Source organism: Elephantulus edwardii, unplaced genomic scaffold (genome assembly GCF_000299155.1).
Source record: "Elephantulus edwardii isolate Elephantulus edwardi_28Jun2011 unplaced genomic scaffold, EleEdw1.0 scaffold00170, whole genome shotgun sequence".
Lineage (NCBI taxonomy): Eukaryota > Metazoa > Chordata > Mammalia > Macroscelidea > Macroscelididae > Elephantulus > Elephantulus edwardii.
Window position 1 is genome coordinate 6,454,653 of NW_006399920.1, and position 23,293 is coordinate 6,477,945.

Below are 23,293 nucleotides of genomic sequence, written 5' to 3' on the forward strand. Positions count from 1 at the left end.
TACTAGGCCACCAGAGGTATAAGCTAGACCCTAGTCTGTAACTATCCTCTGAAATCATAGCACTTCTTTCCCTGTTATTTTTTTCTTAAATTGTGATTCTTTCTAAAGAGAAAGTACAAAACAATGGAACTCCAAGGCCAAATGGCCCTTCCTGATGCTAGAAGACTCTTACATGTGGCTGTACAAGCCAGGTCTGACAACCACCAGTAGCAGGCTCATTAATGTAACCCAAACTCAGATCAAATTCTCTTTGGTATGCACTCCCAGAGTGGGGACACATGGAGAGCCATTGCTGCCTGTTACACAGGAAACATCTCCACATTCTCCTGGATTCAAGGGCTCAAATGATGCCAGCAACCCTTTCTCTTCAGCCTGGATTTTCCTATCAGCAATGGATCACTTTCAGTGAAAGTTCTCCTTATGGTAACTTCCAGCAGTTTCAGACTTACACCATCTTTACAGTTTACAACTCCCATGGATGTGGGGAGTTTTCCCCCCAAAAAGGCAAAACCTCAATTTTATATTGTATTTGACTGGCTTTGATTTCACTTTTCTCAATAATCTCCATGATCCAGAAAAATTAAAAAACAAACAAAAAGACCCAAACAACAAAATGTTTCTGCCTACCTGAGACACTCACCATTCTAAGAGCTACTTGTACAAACTCAAAGGAGGTGTGATGTAACACACTGCCTAGTTCACCAGATGTCTGGATACCTGATGGTGCAGTGTGTTACAAGTTGGGCTGTTAACTGAAATATTGGGGGTTTTCCATCTCATTATCAATCTATGTTGCTATTATTAACGTGCTGTCGAGCCTGAATTGACTCACAGATGACTCGCCAGTGAATTTTCAGAGGCTGTAAATCATTTGAGAGGAGAGTGCCCATCTTTCTCCTGCTTTATCAATCTATGGGTGAAATATTTCTATTCCTTTAATGATGCCTTACATGTCATCGTTCTTAGTGCCTCATGATCTTTCTAACTTTTTGCTGAATATGTTCTATTTATTCCTTTTAAAACACATGAAAAAAGGTCAAAGCATACTATAATAGAATTGTAAGCATAAAGAAAGACACTGGTATTCCACCATAATCTGTCATACTACAAAACAGAACAAGATAATGATATTACAGCTACATTATCAATGCTAGAAGGAGTGTAAGATCCTGGATAACAGAATGTAAGATTCTTGGCCTGACTTCTTTTTCACACAAAACACTGTAATGTGTGGTGGGAGGGGGTAAACCTGGAGCCAGGGTCCTGTACTGAGTGTGTCAGTGACTGGCTGTGTCCCTGGGAGTAAGTTACCAAGCCTATCTATGTCTTACCTTGTTCTCTTCCTAATGCATTCCTATAAGCATTATCTCATAGAATTGTTGCAAAACGCAAATGTGTTTGTGCTTGTAGAACACTGAGAATGTTGCCTTTCATGTTTTGGGAGCTTAGATACTAGCACCATCCATGTCACAATCTTTCTATCCTCTGACGCTTATGGCATCCATTGCATAGCATTCCATTTGTGTAATGGGACTAGTCCATCCTACAGTCATCATATAAGTTATATCATTTCAGAAGTGAAAGGACCAGTCTGTGACATTCATTCCAGACTACCAGCTTTTAGAGTCATCACTAGATTTTTAATTAAAAAATCTTAATTGGAAAGAAATGTTTCCAACAACAGACGTCCACCAGGAAAAACTTACATAAGCAAATACATAAAGCATATACATTAAATGTTGACTTACCAACACATAAAAGGATTCTGGTCAGAATGCTTTAAGTCAGGGGTTTCTAAATGGGAGTACTTTAAAACACGCATGACTGCGAACTTGGCCATAGTGGTTTCAATCCCACCGTTTAGTGGCTCTTAACCCTGGGGTGCATTTGAAAATCATATGTCTAGTGTTCAGTTGAGGTTCCTTAAATCAGGAACTGAGAAACTATCTCTTTAACATTGTTTGCCACGAAAGATGTTCTTTAACACTGGTCAGTTACTTTGTATGCAAACCAATGTAAATTTAAAAAACAAATAAGATTGGTGTAAAAAAAAAATAAGTGAAATAATACACATGAAATATGCACACCCACACAGAGTAGTCAGGGTTGAGATTCAGATTTAAATAATGAGATCTTTTGACCAATGAGGATTCTATTTAATTAACAGGTAAATAAATAAATGACCCAGAGCTACTGAGTTGTTTCCAATGCATAGTGACCCTTCTGGGGTTGCCAAGTCTGTAAATCTTTAATGAAGTAGGTTGTCACATTTTTCTCTCACTGAGCGGCCGGTGGACTTGAAATGCTGACCTCAGTTAGAAGCCAGTTATTTAAGCACTGTTCCACCAGGACGCAAGTGGTATGCCCTACATATACACAACCTCATTCCTAGCACCACAAAAACCAACTCCAATCCACAGGAACTCGAATATTTGACATTAAAACAAATGGGAAGCATTATGGGGTAGAACATGGGACTTGAACTAATGGTCTTGAACTGCTGACCTTTTGGTTCTCAGCTCAATCATATTCTGCACTGTGCCACCATGACTCCTTCACAGGTAAACAGAAAGATTTAAAAAAAAAATAGACTAATGGAAAATACAGTATCACAGTAAAAATAGTCCACTCTTGACTATTCAGGAAGGACTTACTTAGGTAGTTATAGATTAATCATGGTTAAAGCCAAGCTGGCACCAGAGGTGGGTTTACCTCTTGCCACCCCATCTCTGGTGCCCACAGTGGCTTTCCACGAACACAGGCTTCCAGGAAGGGGGGAACTCCGTAAGCTAATCATCCCGGGCCTCAACTGTACTTTAACTGTAGTCAGTGTGCAAACTGATTAATCAGCACCAGGATAGGCAAAGGGCAATTGTGCTGTTTTGATGGTGAGGTCTACTCTTACTGGAAAAAAAAATGCATAAATAAACCTATCAGAACCAGAAAGTTAACTTTAAAGAGCTGAGCAAATACTCATTTTCCACCCTTATTTGTTAAAACAACTCTGAGGACTGATAGCATAGCGTAAAATCTAACAGTAAGGAATTCTATGGAAGCCTTTATTCCATTTTCAAGCTTAAAAAAGATTATTTTGGAGAAAGACTGTTTTGAAAATCATAGGTAAAATAGACATAAATATTAAGATTTTTCATCACTGAACTATAATAAAGGTTATTGTTGTTGATTGCCTTCGAGTTGAGCACAACTCATAGTGACCCTAAGAACCAAAGGCCTAAAGCCCCTCTACAACTATTGACATTTATCAAAGTTCATAGGTTCTGGAGGCATGTTGTTTTGGAAGTAGATGCCACATTATAGAATTAAGCAAATGTTTTATCTCCAAGCACTTATGGAAGAGTTTTATATAAAGTGTTTAGAAGTTTTGGGAGGTGTTTTTAGGGAAAAAAGAACAAAAGGAATTCCTATGAACATAAATATTATCAAAATATCTACTAACATTTCAGCTGAGAACATGAAGAGAGTAGGAGTACTAGAGTACAGGGTAACAACCCCAGTTGACCAAGTTCTTCAGTAAATGTCAACAAGTAGCTGAGCTATACCTCCCACCCAAAGGCTGAGCTTCAACACTCACGAGATACGCTAAATTCATGGCATACAACTATACCTGTAATAATTTTACGAAAGGTTTTTGAATGTGCAAATATTGAATAACCACTTCATTAATCTCTGGAAGACATGCTTGCTAAGAACGTCCTGAGAATATAATACATGAATTGTAAGACAGAAGATAATAATACATTTACTTATTGTAGTACAATGCACATCTGCATGTCTGGAAACTAGTAACTCCAGACACGTGGGAGTCTCAAGGGCTGGACTGCTTAATTTCTAATTTGGCTCTGATAACTAACTACCATTTATTTGCCTTGACTATGCAGTGAATCAGTCCAGCATAGTTTCATAATTTACTTCCATTCGGCAAATATTATAAGTCATCTTTAAAATGAAAATTTTGTTCCAAATAATTTAATCTGCAATCAAATCACTAATGTAAATATTTAAAACCAAGTATTGCCTATATCTAGAAAATTAACTATCCTTTCTTTCTTTGTAACTGCTGGTGGATTCCAGCCTCCAGAAACACTACCTTTGGGTTATCAGCACAATTCTCTAAGAACTACACCAATAGAGCTCCTCTAGATTCGATTTGTCACTGTTGTGGACTGTTGAGTGAGAACCAACCCATAGCTGACCCTCCAGTGGGTTTTCAGAGGCATTTATTTAAACACACAGGAAGAGAATGCCCATCCTTCTCCCAAGAAGCAACTGGTGGATTCTAACTGCATGCCTTATGGATTGGAGTGCAAATATATTCAGCCCGGTAGGTAGGGAATTGAATCACTAATTCAAAGGCAGAAGGTTAAAATTAACCAGGGATTCCTTGGGAGAAAGATGGACAATCTCTTCTCATGTTATCAAGAGTCTCAAAAACCCACTGGAGGGTCAGTTATGTGTCAGTTTTGATTCAGTGACAGTGAAGTTTTTTTCGTTTATCTTGAGAAGTGTCATCAATTTGAAGGTAAAGGATCAAATACATGACCAAGCAAATGTTTCATCTCAACAACCCATCACAGTGGAGTAAGAACCGACTCATAGCTGACCCTCTAGCTTTTTCTAGGTTTTCAGAGGCTATTAATCACATACAAGGAAACAGTCACTTGCTAAAAACAATTCTAGCATATTCTAGCATGCATATATTGTTTTCTTAGCACAATATTTGCACAAATAGCATCAGCAACTTGAGCTACCATTCATTATCTCTTCTTGGGGGAAAAAACCAAAAACACCAAACAAACCTATAATAGATCTGATCTTTTGAGAATAAAAGGATCTAGGCTTTTCCTATGATTTTTAAGTCTTTTCTGACATTTTAGGGACTCACCTGTGAAGGGTCTGCTATGGTATAATACATCTACTTTTTGAGTGAACCAAAAGATTTGCCAAGGCAAAACCAAACATTTTTCACAACAATTAAAAAAATGATAAAGTATGCCTACCTGTTCTTTGGATGGTACAAGGAGTTCTTCAATCATCATGCTGTCCCGAGCATAGGAGCTTCTGTTCAAAGTGTAAGACCTATCCGAACTGAAGGAGCGGAGGCTGTTGTATTTACAGTTAACCATTCAACAGTGGTAGATGATGATGAGATGAATAAAAGAAAATTAATGCATGCAATCTGAAGAACAGGCAAAGATGGCTAAAAATATCAACAAAGGTTGTTCTGGAAAAGACTTTGTCAAAACCAAAATCTCTTGTATTTGAGGAAATCTCTTGAGTTTAGATAACCTCATAACCAGGTATCATTGTATGTTTGGTTTTTTCATCAGGCCAATTGGTGTTAAATCTGTTGACAAGATGAAATGCATGAAACACTGTGGATGTTCCACTATGATAACCGAACCAGCATGACAATTGAGAAGAACCAGATGACTCCAGATAATTTAACCGAGATTTTCCTAAGCTAAGACCTTGTGTAAGATTTTCTCTGATCCATACATGCCAGGTTTGCACTATTGAGGGGAATTCCATCTGCTTTAAATGGGACTGTTTATAAGTCTTTGAGAAACAGATCTACCTTTAACACATCTGTTTATAAGGTTTCTAGATACTACTCATTGAAAACATTAAGAAATAAGTAGGGTCAATATGAGCTTCTTTATTATCTTCCTGGCCTCGAGGAAAAAGTCAATTTCCAAGTCTGAGGATTATCTCATCTTTCCTGCCGGAAAGATGATTTGCTCTATCCTTTTTATCTCTAACTTCTACTGTCCTCCTTCCTAGTATCTCTCAAGCCCTCCAGACATTCTATAAACTGCCTACAGGGTGTGTCTCCCTGCCTTCGGAAGCACCACTCACCACATTGACCTCTCAACAAAATGCCAGTGACTTAAGGGAACAGCTCTGCTCTGACAGTTTGGTCAGCCAGCGCATTTCTACCCACACAGGCCATGCAGCCAAAGAGTTGAGTCTCAGGCAGTCTGTTTCTCAAGCAGGATGTCTTGTGAACCTTCAGGAATACAGGGAACAAGAGACTTGGGAGGACCTGCTAGGAGGCCATCTCCCTTTTGCCTACCTATCTCACCTGGGTGACTGTTCTGTCTCTCATGGCCTCTTGGTTCTAAAAAGTCTAAGTTTTTGTGCCTTGACCTTGGAATAGTGCTAAACCACTCAGCGGCAATCTACAGTAGGATCCACAAAGGGGTAACCCACTATTAGTATCTTCATCTGCTCTATTTGTTTTGTAGTCGTCCTCTTTGATGTGTGGGACAAGGACCACAAGGACCACAGCTGCATTAGGCAAGCTTCGTTTCACTGTCTGTATTAGTGAAAAGTTGTCTGTATCTAAAAATGGCTCTTTGTTATCTTTACTGGTTGAATCAGCAGACATTGGCCTCTCCTTGTGTATGCTTCACAGGGAAAAGAGCGAACAATGAGTAAATAGAGATGATCTGCTTTGCACAAAATTATTTCTTTCCCCCACTCTGTACAGGTGTACCTCAATGAGACTGGAGGCTTGTTTCTGGGCTAATACAATAAAGTGAAGAGTGTTATAAAGTGGATCATGTGGATTTTTTTGGCTTCCAGTGCCCAGTTTAGGTTTATGCTACTCTGCGACCTTAGATGTGCACTGACATTATGAAAATGTATGAAATACTGTGAAGACAAACGTGGCACAGAGACATGAGGCGAGCACAGGCTGTTGGGAAAATGGTGCTGGCAGCCTTGTTCAAAGCCAGGTAGGTTGCTACGCACTTGCCCTTGATTAAAAAAAAAAGAAGAAGAAGTAAAAAATGGTGGTATCTGCTAAGCACAAAAAAGTGCAAGATATCGCAGCAAAGGATACAAGGTTACTCTCCAAAACCATAAACTCATTGCCATCGAGTCGGAACTGACTCATAGCTGAGTCTCTAAGTGGGTTTTAGAAGGCTATAAACCATACAGGAAAAGACTGCCCATCTTTCTCCCGAGGGGCAGCTGGTGAATCCAAACCTTCGGTTTGGAAGCACAACTCCTTACCCACATAAAGTGGATATACTCTTTTATCAAGTTGCAGAGACCCTTGATATTATAGATGTTACTTAAGTCTCTATGCAAATGAGGAGACATATTCTTAGAAGAGAAGACTTGAGAGTTAGCTTTCATCTGAATCGCAAAGAAATCTCTGATCCAAAGAAAGGATAATAACCAATATTATGCAGAGTCATTACAAAAAGTCTTCAGCAAATCCTTCTGGAGCAGCCATTATTATCCAGAAACAATACCAGAAACTTGCAATTTAGATGTAAAAGTGGTAAACATTATCTCTGTGGGTAAGAACAAACCTAAGTCAGTCTTGTGGCTCTGACCACCACACACTTGGACCTTCTGTATCACGTCACTCAATAACTTTTACTCTCCTGTCTTCCAATTCAGTTGCAAATGTATCTGTTACTTATGCTTCTGGCCCATTACCTTCTTCCCAACAGACTGTAAGCTTCCCAAGAACAGGACTTGTCTCTCTCTGCTCTCCAACTTAACACTGCCCAATACAACGTTCTACATTTACGGAAATGCTCTGGATTTGTGCTACCCAATAGAGAGGTCACTGGCTCACAGGGATGCTGAGTACTTGAAATGTGGCAAGTGCAATTGAAAAAGTAAATTTTCATTTTATTGAATTAATTTAATGGCTATCATGTGACACTTCACCTTCTAACTACTCATATCAAGGCTCCATTTTCCACAGGATGTGAGATGAGAAAGCTTAGACTTTCTGTACACTACCGTTCCCAGAGCCAAATGTAGAAATAAGTTGATTTGTGAGGTAGGATTATGGTAGATATGGACAAACATTTACATTTTAAAAACTACATATAAATTTTACTTTCTACTTGTAAATACATCAGAAGATCACAAGGGTATGAATTTCAACAACTCATGGGGATGGTGCAGGACTGGCTGCGTTCTGTCCCTTTGTGTAGAGGTTACCATGCATCTGGTAACCAACTTGAAGGCAGAAACAATGATTTATTGATACTATTTGAACACCTTTTCCTTCTTTTAACTACCTACACAAACTCCCTACACATGCTACAAAACAACTGCAGAGCCCAGAATGGAGAGCTTTGAAGGGAAGAGCCTGGAGATGTCTTAATTTTATTTTAGGTCTAAAATTTTATTCCTGATGGACCCAGTCTAACACATATTGGACAGATGGAGCCCAGAAGTAAGGTCATCAAACTTCATTTTAAATCCCTGATTTATCAAAGTATTTTTCAGCTACTCCTAAATTTGAGGATTTATTACATGGGTAAAGAAAACATTCAAATATTTTAAACTACTATTAACTATATTATTTGTAGCCATCCATATATGCTAAGTGTTAAACTCGGGAAGTATTAGGAAGAAATGCATGCCTCAGAATTCTAGAATCATCTCAATATACCTAGCCCAACTCAAATAAAACAGCCACCAGCAAATAAGCAGCCTTGTAAACAAGACTTTTCTTTAGACTCAGTGAACTGTCTCAGTTATTTCATGCATTCTACAAAATTTGTGAAAGCAAAGACATTCCTCAAGTATTCAATTCTTCCTAAGTAACATTTCTTATCATAGATGGTGTTACTTGCTAATTTTCTAAGAAGCACAAAACTGATTTGCTAAAGCTGAGCAGGGGTCAAAAAAGAAAATAAAAAGCACATCAGGGCACCTCACAGCACACCACATCACAATGCTGAATAAAAGAAAAATGGACAATGAGCCAGGGAGGGAGAAACACTGCACAAGTGCCATATCTTCTTACCTGACCTTGGGACTATGTTACAGTATTTTTTTAGAAAGAAAGAAAGAAGAGAGATAGAAAGCAAAACAATCAGACAGAGAAAAAAAGAAAAAGAAAAGTTATGATTGAATGAATAATACATTTAATGTATCCCTTTATAATGTTACACTCAGAGTATTTTGTTAACGTTCTCAAAATGTGCTTTTAAAAACACATATTTTATAGATTTAAACTTTTTTTTCTGAGCATAACATGAGCTGCCAATGTAAAAAAATAAACGAATTACACATAAGCAACAAATAATAATGATGCAATCAAAATTACAAGTGTGAATGGCTTAGATTATTTTAAGGAAAAAGGTTAACCATAGAGCCATTCTAGCTCCCTATCTCACTCAATGTCAATGCCTACATTTTTCTGTTCACACACAATTAATTTGAAATATTGTGTCTTGTATGCAGGCAGAGCCTGGGTTCCAAATGAGATCTGTTCCTCTCTTTAAAAATTTGTAGGTAAGTAGGAACAGGCACACATGGGGTTCTTATTTAGTCTTAACTTTAATGCAAGAAGATATTCTGCAGCTTAGTGGGTTAAGTGTTTGATAGTTAACTGAAAAGTCTGTGGTTTGAATCCACTAGCCACTCCTCTTGAAAAAAAAATTAGGGTGGTGTGCTCCCCTTAATATTTAGTCACAGAAGCCTCTGGGGCCATCTCTATGCTGTCCTACTGGGTTTCGAGGACTTAGAAGCGACAGCAATGTGTTCTTTTGATAGTGTTGTGGTGGTTGTTGTTGTCTAACACAGAATTGGAACCAACCCATAACTGACCCTCTGGTGGGTTTTCAGAGGCAGTTAATCACATGAAAGGAGTATACCCATCCTTCCCCTGTGGAGGAGCTGGTGGCCTCAAACCAGGGGCCTTTAGGATTGCAGCACAGCTTCTTAACACTAGGTCACCAGAGCGCGCTTGGTTTTGATTAGTGGGAAGAAAAAATAAAGAACTCTGGTGGCTTATGGTTTATGGATCTGGCTGCTGTATTTTGGCCAATAGTTTGAACACACCAGCCACTCAGCAGGAGAAACAGAGATAGTTTGTTTCCCAAAATAATTACAGATTTAGTTCTACTCTATCCTATTGGGTAGCTAGGTGTCAATCAACTCATGGCTCAAGTGCAGCTCAATCAACTCAAGTGCAGTGGATTCTGTAGCATAATAAAGGGCTTGTAGCCTTCTCAATATTTTGAAAGCTGATGTGTGCCTTCAGAAGGTGACTGAGATGATGACTAGTTCGTTGTGAGTAGAGGGGTGGGTTCATCTGAGCATTAAAGGGCAAGTAGGATTTGTCCACAAACCAGACAAGGACTGCCTATAAAATCTTAGGAAGAGAAGGGAGCTCATTTTAGATTCTAAAAGGCGTTACAATCCTAAGTAGAATTTTCCCTAGAAACCTTTTAAGATCTGGTAGGTTTTTAGCTGTCACTTATTGCCACTTGAAATATTACTCATTTAAAATACCGTATCTTTCTCTTGATAAGATGTTATGCTTTTTCTAGGTTCGAAATTCTATCCACCAAAAAACTTAACTCTAAGAAAAATCAGTTTGATATTTAAACTGTCCACACCAAATGGCACCAAGAACAAACTCCCAAGTTGACTTTGTGGGAAGTGCCATTTACTATTAGACAATGAAACTTTTTACAACAGATCCTTAAACTAGAGGAAAATGTCCCCAGGGCTCTGGCTTGGATGGTTTAATTATTAGCTTTAAAATAACTTGACTGTCAGCAAACAAGCTGTTAATTCACAACAGGGAAAGGTCCTCTTTCCCTGAAAGAGGGATAAGGTCCTCTTTCTTTTAACCAGTGTGAGAGAAACATGAGGCAAGGTTTTCTATCTACAAGAATGTTATGCTCTAGTTTTAAAGGCTGAATTCACCATTATTCCTATCTGTGACTATTGTAAGGAACTTTTTAAGACTCCTATTGTGGTCCCTTATAAACCAAACAACTGACCAGTTTTAGAAGAGATACCCAAATGGTTAGTAGTCCATTTAGATAAACAGTACAACATTTTATTCAGGCCATAAGAACGTTTTCCAAGAATGTGCTCCTTTAAGTCTCCATCATGAACTATCCTCTCAGTAAAAAAGAGGATAGTGAGTAATCAATGCACATATTTTTCTTATTTATTTGCAAATAAGGTTTTCTTCCCATTTAGAGCAAAATTTCTTTTCAAAACTTCTGTCCCTGATTGGTTCTTCTAGTTTTGTCATTGGAGCTCTTTTGTCACTATGCATGAAACATGACTGCATCGTAAAAAGAAAGAACAAATGATTCATATCTTCAATCCAGGGCTTTGCATTATTCCAGTTTGAGCCTCTGCTGAGAATTTTCTTTTTCACCCCATGGAATGGATTCACAGTGACCCTTTGGGACAGAGTAGAACTGCTCTGTAAAGTTTCAAAGGCAGTAAATCTTTATGGAAGTGGACCTCTTTGTCCCAAATATCTATGCATCCCTAAGAATCACTTAGGGATTCTTATTAAATCACTTAGGGATTCTTATTAAAATGTAGAGTCCAGTTCAGTGTATGTGGGGTGGAAATGTAAACTCTCAGTAGGAAGTCGAACCAGAACCAACTGGTTTGAAGCCCTTCTTCAACCACGTAAAATTAAAGACTGAAAATCATGGAAGAACACAGCATGGTATGTACATCAGATTTGAAGACATTTCACCAAATCCACATCTTTATCCAAAGAGCACACTTTAGAACTATATGCAACATAACAAAGATTTCAGCTTATGGTATGTCATGGTTGTTGCAAATCAATTATGAGAACCAGTAATAATAACATAATGTACCTGGCAGACCGGGCTCCAAGACTGAAGCCCATGTAGCCCTCCGCAGGCAGGGAGTCATCACCCAGCTCCTTAAGGTCCTGAGGCCCCAGATACTTGTCCGTGTCCCCTGTCATTGCATCTTCACCTGCAGATGTACAAAAGCAAAGCCATATCAGACGCTTCCCTTTTGAATGTCAGCTGTGGAGAAAATTGCTCCTCTGGTTACCAGCAAAGCACTTATATATCATATCCACCTTCACCTAGTTCCACATCATTTTCATAACTGATGTTCAGAAGGAAAACATTTAAGCAGAGATTAGTACACAATTTCAAGCAGGAATTTAAGTCCTGTCAATAGCTCCTGCGCTCATTACCAACTTGAAGGCATGTTTCTCCCAAGCCCCAGCTGAGGAGAAAAGTAGATTTTTGCTGTCAGCTCAACCCTGGCCACAATGAAGGCAGAGTGTTTGAATGGACATAGATTGTGAACTAAGAGCCACTTCTTACTGTGCCTGATATTATATATGCGGGAGCAGAAAAGACAAGGAAACATTTATTTATTTTTTTAAAAGAAAAGTTTCCTCAAGAGTTCAATTAGGCCTTATACAATAAAAGCAGCAAATTATCTTATCTGAGGTAACTGTCCCATTTGGGACCTGAGAACAATTCCAAACTGTTGCTAAACCCATCAAATCAACAAGCGTAGCTCAGGTTGTGCTTGCCTGAAATCTCCTTGGAAAGCAATTCTGAGTTCCAGAGATAAAACTGGGGCTTTGGCTGTTTAAATGCAGGGCAATAGAAACTGCTTTTAACTACCAATACAAAGAGTTAATGACATAAGTAACTTTTACGAGCTAGAAGCATAAACGTGACCTCATATGGAAAAACCACATTCCAGGAGTGACAGAGCAGGTTTTTCAATTCCCTTTTGCCCTCTGGATATTTCCCCGGCTTCTAAAAACATAGCACAGGCTATGGAAACCTTGCTCTTGTCCAGGGAAACTTATCTCCTTTTTTTTAGGCTCTCCCTTTCTCTCTGGACACAACCTTGGCTGCACGGGAGAAAGAGATTTCAAAAGTGTGTCTGCTGTCTTTTCCCAAAGGTTAAGTGATTCACTGACTCCCAGCTGTATTTTCCAATTCCTTCCTTCAGTACCGTTTGCAATTTCCATTCATGTAAACTCAGGAAACCACAAAAGCTCAGCGTTTAAACTACCAATCAAGTCTAAAAATATGCTGTCAACTACTGTTTTTGCAAATATAAAACCTAAACAGATCAACCCTCGACTGCCACCCCTTACACCAAGTGCTTATTTTAAGTAACCGGTTTACAGCAGGGCTATTCACAAGTTCACTACAACTGAAACACATACTGGTGCACACCAAGTTCGAGTTAAAGAAAGCTCTTACTCTGTGATAAAGCCATAATCCGCCAGGCTGGGCTGATCAAATGCTTCCCTCAAGTTTCCAGGAATTCCTTAAACACTGATTTCCAACCAATCTCCAAACCAGCCCAAGCAAACCAGTTTCCCGGACTGCAGCCACCGTCCTCAGCGCCACCTCCAAGCTCTCAGCATCTTGATCTCCTTGCAGGCAATTAAGGAATCATATATCTTTTTCCCATTCATCAGAGTTTGAAGATTTTCAAAATTTCAAACAAAAAAAGAGTAAAAAAAAAATAAAAAATAGAGGGTGTGTGTGTGGACAAAACCTGGCAACACTTATTTGAGCTTAAGATCCTTTTTGATCACTCCGCAGACATCCTTTTAAAGCTCCTTCTGATTGGATCAGAAACTCCTCTGGCAAGCCTCTAGCAGGACCGAATGGTGACATAAATGTAGCCCTCGAGTTATTTGTATGTAAATATGAGGACTGCAGCGGTGTAGACTTTCTGTAATTTGATACCGGCGCTTAGTTCCTCACTGGGTAACCGAGACTCAGCCTTAAATCTGAGGAGAAGGAGCTAGCGAGGAGGCGCTGCATTTAATCAGGAGGAGACGCTTCTAAAATATGAATGAAGAAACGGCCAACCCAGGTGCAAGAAAAAAACTGGATGAAGAAGGGGGAGGAAGAGAGAAAAAAGGCCCAGGCAGAGTGTGGCAGGGAGCCTTGAGGCCAACTTTCAACTTTGTTCTCAGTTGCGGAACTCCGGGAGCCTCAGTTATTTATGGTCCCTGTCAGGTGGAAAGAGGAGAGAGAGAGAGACAGAGAAAGAGAGGGAGGGAGAGAGAGGAAGGGAGGGAGGAGACAGAACGCAAGCGCCAGGCTGCCCTTGAGCTGGGGTTATTAAACTAGGGGGCACGAGGAAGCAGAAGTGGTTCCCAAAACTCTCCCAGACATGCTCCAGGGTGCACTAGTCATCATTGCTTTTTATCAACAGCTAGAAGAGAGGTGCTGAAGGAAAAGGCAATGACTTCAGTCCTTGCAATCCAGTCTTATGAAATGAGTTTTCCCCCCCTTGCGTACTTCCTAGAGGGGCAGGCTGACAGTCTTGGGCTGGGCTGGGGAGTTAGCCCTTGGGCTGCAGTGAGCTGGGGAGGCAGCGCAGAAGTGGTGTGCCTGTCACTTTGCTGTTCCATTGTTTCTTTCCCTCGCAGGCTCACTGGCCTCCCCAGCTTCTATGCTGCTCCGCCCTGTTTATGTTGGCACGGCAGGAAAAGCTAGCAGGACTTCTGCGTTCTCCATCTGAGGACACTGGCGAGGCGATTTCAATTGCTGCGATAGCTGGAGAAAGAGACTAGAAAGTAGGTAACAGCGTTCAGGCACTGTTCTGAATGAAGGGGTGGCACAGCACTTCCACGTAAAGGTGCGTCCACCCCCTTGGAATGTTACCCAGATACAGAAATTTGAAACTGCGGAGCTGGAGCAAGTGAAGTGGAGAATACATTTCTTTTTTCCCCTGGATTAATGAATAAATAAGTAGACGAACCTCAATAAATATTAAGATTACATAATCCCTGGTGATTAGTCTGCTGGTACTCAACATTTAAATACAGGCACAGAAGGGAAGTCATTTATTATGCCTGGTACACAATGACTAAACATTCCCAAGCAAAAAAAAAAAAGGATTTCTAGCCTCTCTAAAGAAGGGAAGGGGACTCAGGGTAATAGAGTAGAAAATAGTGGAAGGTTCATTTGTTTTACTATCTCTAATTAAAATCCAAGCTGCTCAGCAGAGCTTTGCTCAAGGCCTGTCCTCCCAAGGTGTACAGTGACACACTGCTTCTCCTTGTCTCTTCGGCCAGCCTCAGCTAGTGTCCCTCCTTCATATCTACTTTTGCCTCCTGTCAAACAGAACTTTTACATAAGAAGAACTTTCTTCATGGTGCTATTCCCTCTTTACATCTGAGTAATTTTTTTAACTATTTCTAGAACCCCTCCTATATTTCTTAGCCTATTCTGAGATGTCCCTTGCTTGGGCTTCTCTTATCAGAACATATTGCCAGTAAAAACATCTGTTTATTTGCTCCCTCTAGATGGTGAGATCTTTTACACACACTTTTTCTGGGCCTGGCATGTTAGGAAAAACAGACAAAAAGCTACCCTCATCCACTCATAGCAGACCTCCACTGGGTTTCCAATGCTCTAAGTCTTTATGAGAGAAGCCTGCCAATCTTTCTCCCTAAGAATGGCTGGAGGTTCGAACTGCTGTTAGCAGCCTGACATGGACCACTTTAAGATGTAAGAAATGCTCCATAAATATTTTTTGAACTAATAAAACGAGAATATTTTTGAACTGATAATGGTTTACATTAAAGACAGCTTTTTTTAAAAAAACTTGCCACAGAACATTAGCATTATATTAAAATTAAGCTTGATGACCAGAGTAAAGTACATTTTCAATGAAAGTACATTTCCATTCTTCCTTAGCTAACCTTCTTAAGGCCACTATGAGACCAAAAAAGAAGGATTTACAGTAGATGGGAGAGCTGTCAACATATGTCAACAATTAAAACCACCTCATTACATTAATTATACATTTATCATAACTGACCCTCCAGTGAGTTTTCTGAGGCTGTAAATCACATAAGAAGAGACTGGTCATCTTTCTTCCACAGATCGGCTGGTGGATTCAAACTATTTCCTTTTGGGTTGGAAGCACAGCTTCTTACCACTATGCCACCAGAGCTCCCTACGTATCATTTTAAAACAGTGCAAACATTTTTTTAAAGTACAGGATTTAGAAGGACAATGATATAAAAATGCAGTATATCCTGTGCTCTGGGTTCAAATCCAGAATTCATCAATTTCATTCAACTGCTCTGCGTCACACAGTCAATGTTTACAAGACTGGACTTTTTTTTAATCTCTGCTTTTATCTTAAAACTTATTGGAGGTCTTAAATTAAGATGATGCCCTCAGTAGAAGTTCGTGCAGAACTGTCACCATTGTTTTGTACCTTTGTGCTTTGCCTTACTCTCCGACTACCACTTACTGATGAACACAAAATGTAACCACGACGGCAAATTATCCCGAGAGAGTCTGTCCTCTATTGCCTACCACGGGACCTGGCTCATCACAAAATATCTGTTAGGTGAATGAATGAGCAAATGAATGCAAAAAACTAAAAGTGGGGACAGAAGTCATTCTTCTTTTGAAACCAAAACATTCAGTAACTGTTGAATAGTAAACACCTAAAGAACAGAAAGGAATGATATAAATTTTGCAAGTGGTCCTTAACCACTTCTGAAGGAAGTTTTAAATTCTTTTGATCAGTGATAGCTGTTAACCAATGAGATGAGTATGTATAAGCCAATCAAAGTATTTCTAATAATTAACAATACTCACATAATATCATGCATGTGAAAAGAATATATTACCAAGAGCTTCACTTTTTCAATGAATAAAAAGTATTTGTTTGGGCTTGTTGTTCTTGTTGTTAGGTGCATCGAGTCGTAGACGACTCATAGCGACCCTATGAAGGAAAGGCCTGAGCACTGTTCGTACATAGAGTTTTCGGAGGCAAGCCATTTTGGAAGTGGATGCTGCTCCTGCTTTCAGGTTTGTTTTAGTCGGGAAGCTCCAGACAACACTGTCCACCATGGGTAACCATTAACACGTTTGGCACATCAGTGTCTGTTTGGGCTTAGATTTTCTAAAAGAATAAGGAGTGGTATTATAGATAAATTTCAGTATTTTTTGACAAGGATGTGGGATAGTTATCCATTCCTCTCCCTGACCCTAGAGAACCATGTCTCCTGAAAATGTGCCCTTTTATGCTGCCAAAGCTTGAATTCTCCACATGATTTGACTCCACCAGCTGCTCAGAGGGAGAAAGGTTAGCAATCTCTTCCTGTGTGTTTTACAGCCTCTGAAAACCTGCCGGAAAGTCAGCTATGAGTCGGTTCCTACCTGATGTTACCTAGTAACAAACCATCTGCATCTGGGCTGAGTTGAATTTTTTCACAACAGAATGTTAGGGAAGAAATTCTGCATGATTTCTGAAGTTGTGTCCAAAACATTTTTGCAGTTTCTGCCTCAATCTCTTGGAAGACAATCTTTGGGGAAAGCAAGTCCTGACTAAGGAATCCGATCACAATGAGACTACTGCCATGTAAGGAGACTCAAGGCATGAGGAACCTATCTGGAGAGAGAGAAAGAGAAATGACCAGCCTGCCTATAGCTGTGCCAGACATCCCAGCTGAGAGGCCTGGCACTTGAATGAAGAAGCCTTCTTGCCGAACTGTTTATGTTGAGTCTTCCAATGAGTCTTCATTTCCAATCTAGGTTTGTGGCGTTAAGGGTTTATTGTTCAAAATTGCTTTCCTAGCCATTTGACTTTGACTTTGCCCTGTGGATGGGCAGGAATATGCAGATAGGGTGTGTTAGCCACAAGGAGACTGGCTAATTATGACATTAAATTGAGTGGATCCAGAAGAACAGAAGAACCTCACCACCAGCAAAGAAGAAGCAAGAGAAAGAATACATTCTTTGGGGCCAGAGATTCTTGTGCCAGTCATAGCAGGACCTATGAGAGCAGAAGACACAGCCGAGAACGAAACCTGACATAAGTTAGAATGAACCAGGGAATTGTTACACCATTTAACCAGCGTGAAAGAGCCTTTTGCCCAAGTTTGTTAAAGGACCAGAGGGGAGGGAAGAGACATAATTAACAGGACTGCAAACTCTATAACACTGGCCTAAAGCCATGAGGCTCAAGTCTGAGGGTGCTGCAAGAACATTTCGGAAACTGTTCTGCCTATATTCTTCTACTAACCTCAATTAGAGCCTTTTGACCTTCCAGTATAATTCTATGTGGTCTGCAAGCTAGTCCGGTGGATTTTGGATCTAGTAAAGCAGTAAGAATGTTGTTGGGATGAGGAGAAAGAAGTGCAGGAGTATAGGGATATGTCTGACCTGATAGGAATTGACTTTGTGTTGTTGGTATTGTTAACGGGGTCAATTCTCTGTGTGGAACTGTTAACAGTCAGACATAACTGTTCCCACATGGCCCTTACTCTTTTTTTTTCAGGGCTGTGATCTCATCTGGTGGCCTAGTGGTAAGAAGATGCGCTGAAATCTGAAGGCACATGGTTTGAATACACCAGGTTCTCCTCAAAAGAAAGAAACAGTCTCCTGCTTGATAAATAGCCTCTGAAAACCCACCAAAGCCAGAGTGTCATATATGGGTCAGTTCTGACTTGATGGTACACAACAACAAAAATCATTGTGCAATAAATGACTTCAAGTGGTTCTTCTAGTTCCCGTCTTTGTAACACCCACCACATACCTGAATGGGCCTATGTACATGTGAGTGTTTGTGGTCCAAGAAGTAATTGGATAGTTTTCTAAAAACATAAAGAAAGTTTATGGGACCCTTGACAGTTGAGATCATGCAAGTAAGGTGTAAAGACCTCTAATGTGGGAATTGATGAGTTTGACCATCTCAATAAAGGTAAAACGGTCCTTTCTAGAGAGGTAAAAGGGGCTCACATTGCCTTTGCACAGAGTGGGCAGAATAACATGGGTCCTAAACCTAAGCACTTCTGCATGATGTCTACTTGACAGAGAGATTTACAGGGAAAAGAAAACAGCCACGGGTGGAGTAGTTGACAAGCAAAGGAATGTCAAAGATTGCCAGCAGATTTCAGAAACTAGAGAAGTGAGAGGCTCACAAAGCAATTTGTGTGACTAAGTTCCCTCATTAGGACTTCTAGCTGCCATAACTGTGAGAAAACAATTTTCTCTTTAAAAACATCTATTTGTGGTACTCTTTGTTTCAGCAGCATCAGACAATGAAGACATCAATGAGTACATTCACTGCTTTTCCAGGAATTAAAAGTTGCTTTTCCATTTGACTAGAAACTCAAATCCTGGACAAAGTTCCACAATATCAAATTATGCTGAAAGGAATTTTACGTAGAACTCCTCCACTGTGAAATGTAGATTCCAAACTATGCATTTCTGAAACATTATCACATTGAAATTAATAGTAGAAAACACACGCAAATTAATAGTATAAAATCTCAAACCACACGTTATTTTTAAAAAGGCTAGATTAGAAAGAATAAAGAACAGAGTGATTTACTAAGTGCCACTTTCTCAACAGAATTCAGCACAAAGTCTCGCAGACTATCAGCTAATGATTTGAAGGTAAAAGTCTTTAGAAATTTACTGTTGCTTGTTCTGAAAAAATGACCTTCTGATCATGATATAGTAAAGAGAGGAAATGAAAAAGTATCTCAAAAGATGTCCTTTAACCACTTCTAGTCTACATTACAGAATAGAACGAAATCACACTGTTTAATCAACACTAATATTTATTGAGCATTTACTGTATCTGATGATTGATCGATCGATATTATTTAATTTTCACAACCTTGTAAGACAGGGTTATTGCTTCCACTGAAGGTAGAGAAAATCCGGTTCACAGTAGTAGAGTATATAACCTAAGATCTTGCAGAATATGGGTAAGAATGATTTTAAATTGGTTGATTTGACCACACAGCCTTACTTTTAACTACCAAAGATCACTGGCTATAGAAAATTTTCAGTATCATTGAATAAATACAGTAAGAAATTAGGAAAGAGCATGTACGTTCCACAAGGGCAAAGGTTTTGGTCTATTTGCTCATTTCTTTATCCTCAGTGCCCAGAAGAGTGGCTGGCATACAGTAAATGCTCAATAAATGTGCAGAGTAAACACAAGATCAGTGATTGACTTTGGAGAAGAGAACTATTTTACTGGAGCAAGGAGGAGGAGAGAGACTTACTTTTTACCGTAAATTCTTGTACCTTGGGAATTTTGTACCTTGTGCATCTATCACCTATTCAAAAAATGAATGGAGTTAACAAAATAAAGAAGAATGACAAAAAGAAAAAAAAAAAACCACCCAGTGGCTGAAGATATATTGCACAGGCTGTTGTGTTACATCCATTAGACACTATAAAGTGATATATACATAGAGTAGTTTTAGGATACCTGTTAGTTGTGATTGTAGTATCTATTAAACTGGAAAGAAGTCCAATACTTTCCAGTGTTTAACTTTCTTAAGGGATTTGAACAACAACTACAAAATAGATGTCAAATTAGGGAGAAGGAAGTTGTTGTTGCTGGGTGCTGTCAGGTTAAATCTAACTCCCAGGGTCCTTCAGTAGAACAGAGAGAAACCTTGCTTGATCCTGAGCTGTCTTCACAGCCTCTGTGGTTCTCAAGCCCACTAATGCAGTCACCAAATCAATCCAGTGTTGAGGGTCTTTCATTTCCTTCTCTGACTACACATTTCCTAGAATAATGTCTTTTTCCAGGTACTGGACTGTCCTGAGAACATGCCCACAGTATGAGCAATGAAGTCCCACCATCCTTGCTTCTGAGAAGCATTCTGGCTGCATTTTTCCCGTTTTTGTTTGTTATTTTGGCAGGCTCTGAAATATTCAATACTCTGTCAATGCTACAATTCAAAGGCATCAATTCTTCAGGCTTCTTTATTTGTTATCCAACTTTCACATGCACATGAAGGACTTGAGTTTGGATTAGATCATAAGATCTTAACTATTATTCCACAAAAATGAAAGATGCACAAGAGAAACTACAGACAAGCTACTAGAATAACACAACCCCGTGTTAATGGTAATCAGTTAATTTGGAACATGATAGTGAGAATGGTTGCACAACTTGAAGAATGTAATAAACCCATAAACGTGTACATTAAAGTGTATTTTAAAAACCCTTCAAACTCATTGCCATTAAGTCAGAACCCACTAACAGCTCTTCTCCAATGGGTTTTCAGAGGCTGTAAATTGCATGGGAAGAGATTGTTCATCTTCCTCCTGAAGAACCACTGGTGGATTTAAACAACCTGCCTTTGGGTTGTTAACACAACTGCCTATACTTTAGGCCACCAGAATCCCCTCTAGTTGATATAGAAGTTGATGAAATATTTTATGGTTTATTTATATAATTGTAATAAAACTTTTAAAAAACTATGTCTTATTCAACATTCAGATGACAGATTTTTAACATGAAAATTAAAAATGACTGTATTTGCTCATATGATTCCATAATAACAATAATAGTAATAATAATAGTAATAATAATAATCCCAACACAATCAAGCAGGACTAGAAAGAAAGAGGTACATGGTACATTATTTCCACTTCAATCCTTGGAAATGCCAAAAGTCTAATTCTGTCCTAGAGATACATAATAGTTCTAGGATAGTTAATTAGATTCCAAATCTGAGTGTATCTTTTCATTTTGTAGTTTGAAGCAAGCTTATAATAAGTAGTTTCTGGTAAGAACACTGTTGTTGTTATGTGCCGTCGATTTGCTTGTGACTCATAGCGACCCTATGTACAACAGCTCCAAACTCTGCTCTGTCCTGTGCCAATCTCCTTGTCTCCGACACACTCATCCCAATTGTCCCAGTCACTGAATCAATCTACCTCCCAGAGGGCCTTCCCCTCTTTTGCCTGCCCTCCATCCTCCCAAGCATGATGTCCTTCTCCAAGGACTGGTCTAGCCTTACAACATGACCAAAGTATGTCAGAAAGAACACTGAGAGACTGAAAAAAGAAGGAAGAATTGTGAACCAAGGAAGTACGGGATGTGTGTCAGAAGTTTACCTGTGTAGACACATGTGTGTCTGGCCCATGCAGAATTACTAATTACCAGGGGCAGAAGGGAGCTCTGATGTCTTAGTGGTAAGGAGTTACTGTGCCAACCCAAAGGTTTTTGTTGTTGTTGTGTGCTGTTGCATTGGAACCAACCCATAGCAGGCCCTCCAGTGGGTTTTCAGAGGCAGTGAATTGTACAAGAGATTGACCATCCTTCTCCCCTGGAGCAGCTGGTAGATAGACTCTCACCATGAGCCTTTGTGACTGCAGAGCAGCTTCTTACTCCTAGGCTACCAGAGCTCCCACCTCAAAGGTACACAATTTGAATCCACCAGCTGATCTGCAGAATCAACTCTTGTGTGATTTACTGCTCTGAAAACCCGCTGGCGGATCAGCTACAGGTTAGTTCTAACTCAATGGTACACAACAACAGCAGTTTATCCACGTTTTCAACAACAGTAGAATAGTATTATCCCAACAAAGGACTCTTTCTGCTTATTCTTATTGTCTGCTTGCAGTATTGCTTTTTAAAAGTATAAAATAAATTGATTCTTGACTCTTAACCATTATAGTCTGTTCTCTGTGGTAAGATAGGTTTGTTGTTGTTGTGTATCATTGAGTTGGAACCGACCTATAGCTGACCCTCCAGCAGGTCTTCAGAGGCAGTGAATCACACAGGAGGGGACTGCCCATCCTTCCCCATACAAGTTTACTGCTCCTTAATCCAGGCTAGATATAGTTTCTAAAGCAAGTATGCATGTCTCAGGCTTGGAGCCTGTCCAAGTATAGTAATGAAAATGTCCCCTGTGATCTTGCTTGAGCTAAAAACACATCTATTCCAGAAAAGAAAAAGGATTGTCTTTCCTGTGAAGAAGTTAAAAGGAAAAAAAAAATCCATAATAATATGAGGATAGATAATAATATTTTCCATTATCATCATCATCATCATATGGGGCTCCATAATAATATTTTCATTTTCTCCTGAATAGTTTTGAACCTTGATCCATAAATACTCCCCAGTTATCTAAGATTAGATCTAACACTGTATTTGACTTGGCCAAATGACCACACATGTCTAAATACAAAGTACAATTACAAAGCAATAACTAGTTACTAGCACTGTTGTCTTTATCTAAATTCAATGCCACTTGTAAAGAAGTCTAGGTGATAAATTAATTACCAACTGACAACTGGTCCTCTGGAATCAGGTAAAAATTGTTGGTTTTTACTTACAGAGAAATTGGGTTATCTAAATCTAAGGTGGCAGAGTGCCAACTGCATTCTTTCTCCCTTTGTTGACCTTCAGAATTAGCTATTTATTTGCCACCAAATCTAGCCCTTATTATTCTTGGTTCCTCATTATCTAAGTGTATTTAGAATTTTGTAAGTGTATTAGAACTCTGTGTGTGATGCAGTAATAATGCACACTATTCCCAGGCTAAGGGCCACCTATGCTCTTCTTTGCTTAACACAAGTATACATGGGCACACCGTAATGACTATTGGTTCTCGACATTTCCCATCTCTAGCTGTGTTTACACACACACACACACACACACACACACACACACTCTCAGCAAAGCACTCATTTACCTGTACTCAAACTTAATCTCATCA

At 39.4% G+C, this 23,293-nt stretch overlaps 1 protein-coding gene across 3 annotated transcripts in view; it reads right to left on the reverse strand.

The window, feature by feature from the left end:
* Positions 1 to 23,293, reverse strand: part of ANK3 (ankyrin 3, node of Ranvier (ankyrin G)) — a 662,526-nt gene that overhangs the window by 99,082 nt on the left and 540,151 nt on the right. Inside the window, exons 24-26 of one of the 3 annotated variants that reach the window (XM_006895588.1) lie at positions 19,835 to 19,888; positions 11,643 to 11,766; positions 5,019 to 5,121 (exon numbers count right to left, since the gene is read on the reverse strand). In XM_006895588.1, coding sequence (XP_006895650.1) covers positions 5,019 to 5,121; positions 11,643 to 11,766; positions 19,835 to 19,888 — 281 coding nt within the window. Of the gene's footprint in view, positions 1 to 5,018; positions 5,122 to 11,642; positions 11,767 to 13,031; positions 13,048 to 19,834; positions 19,889 to 23,293 lie in introns of those variants that run through there. The other 2 variants (XM_006895589.1, XM_006895587.1) reach the window with 2 other exon arrangements.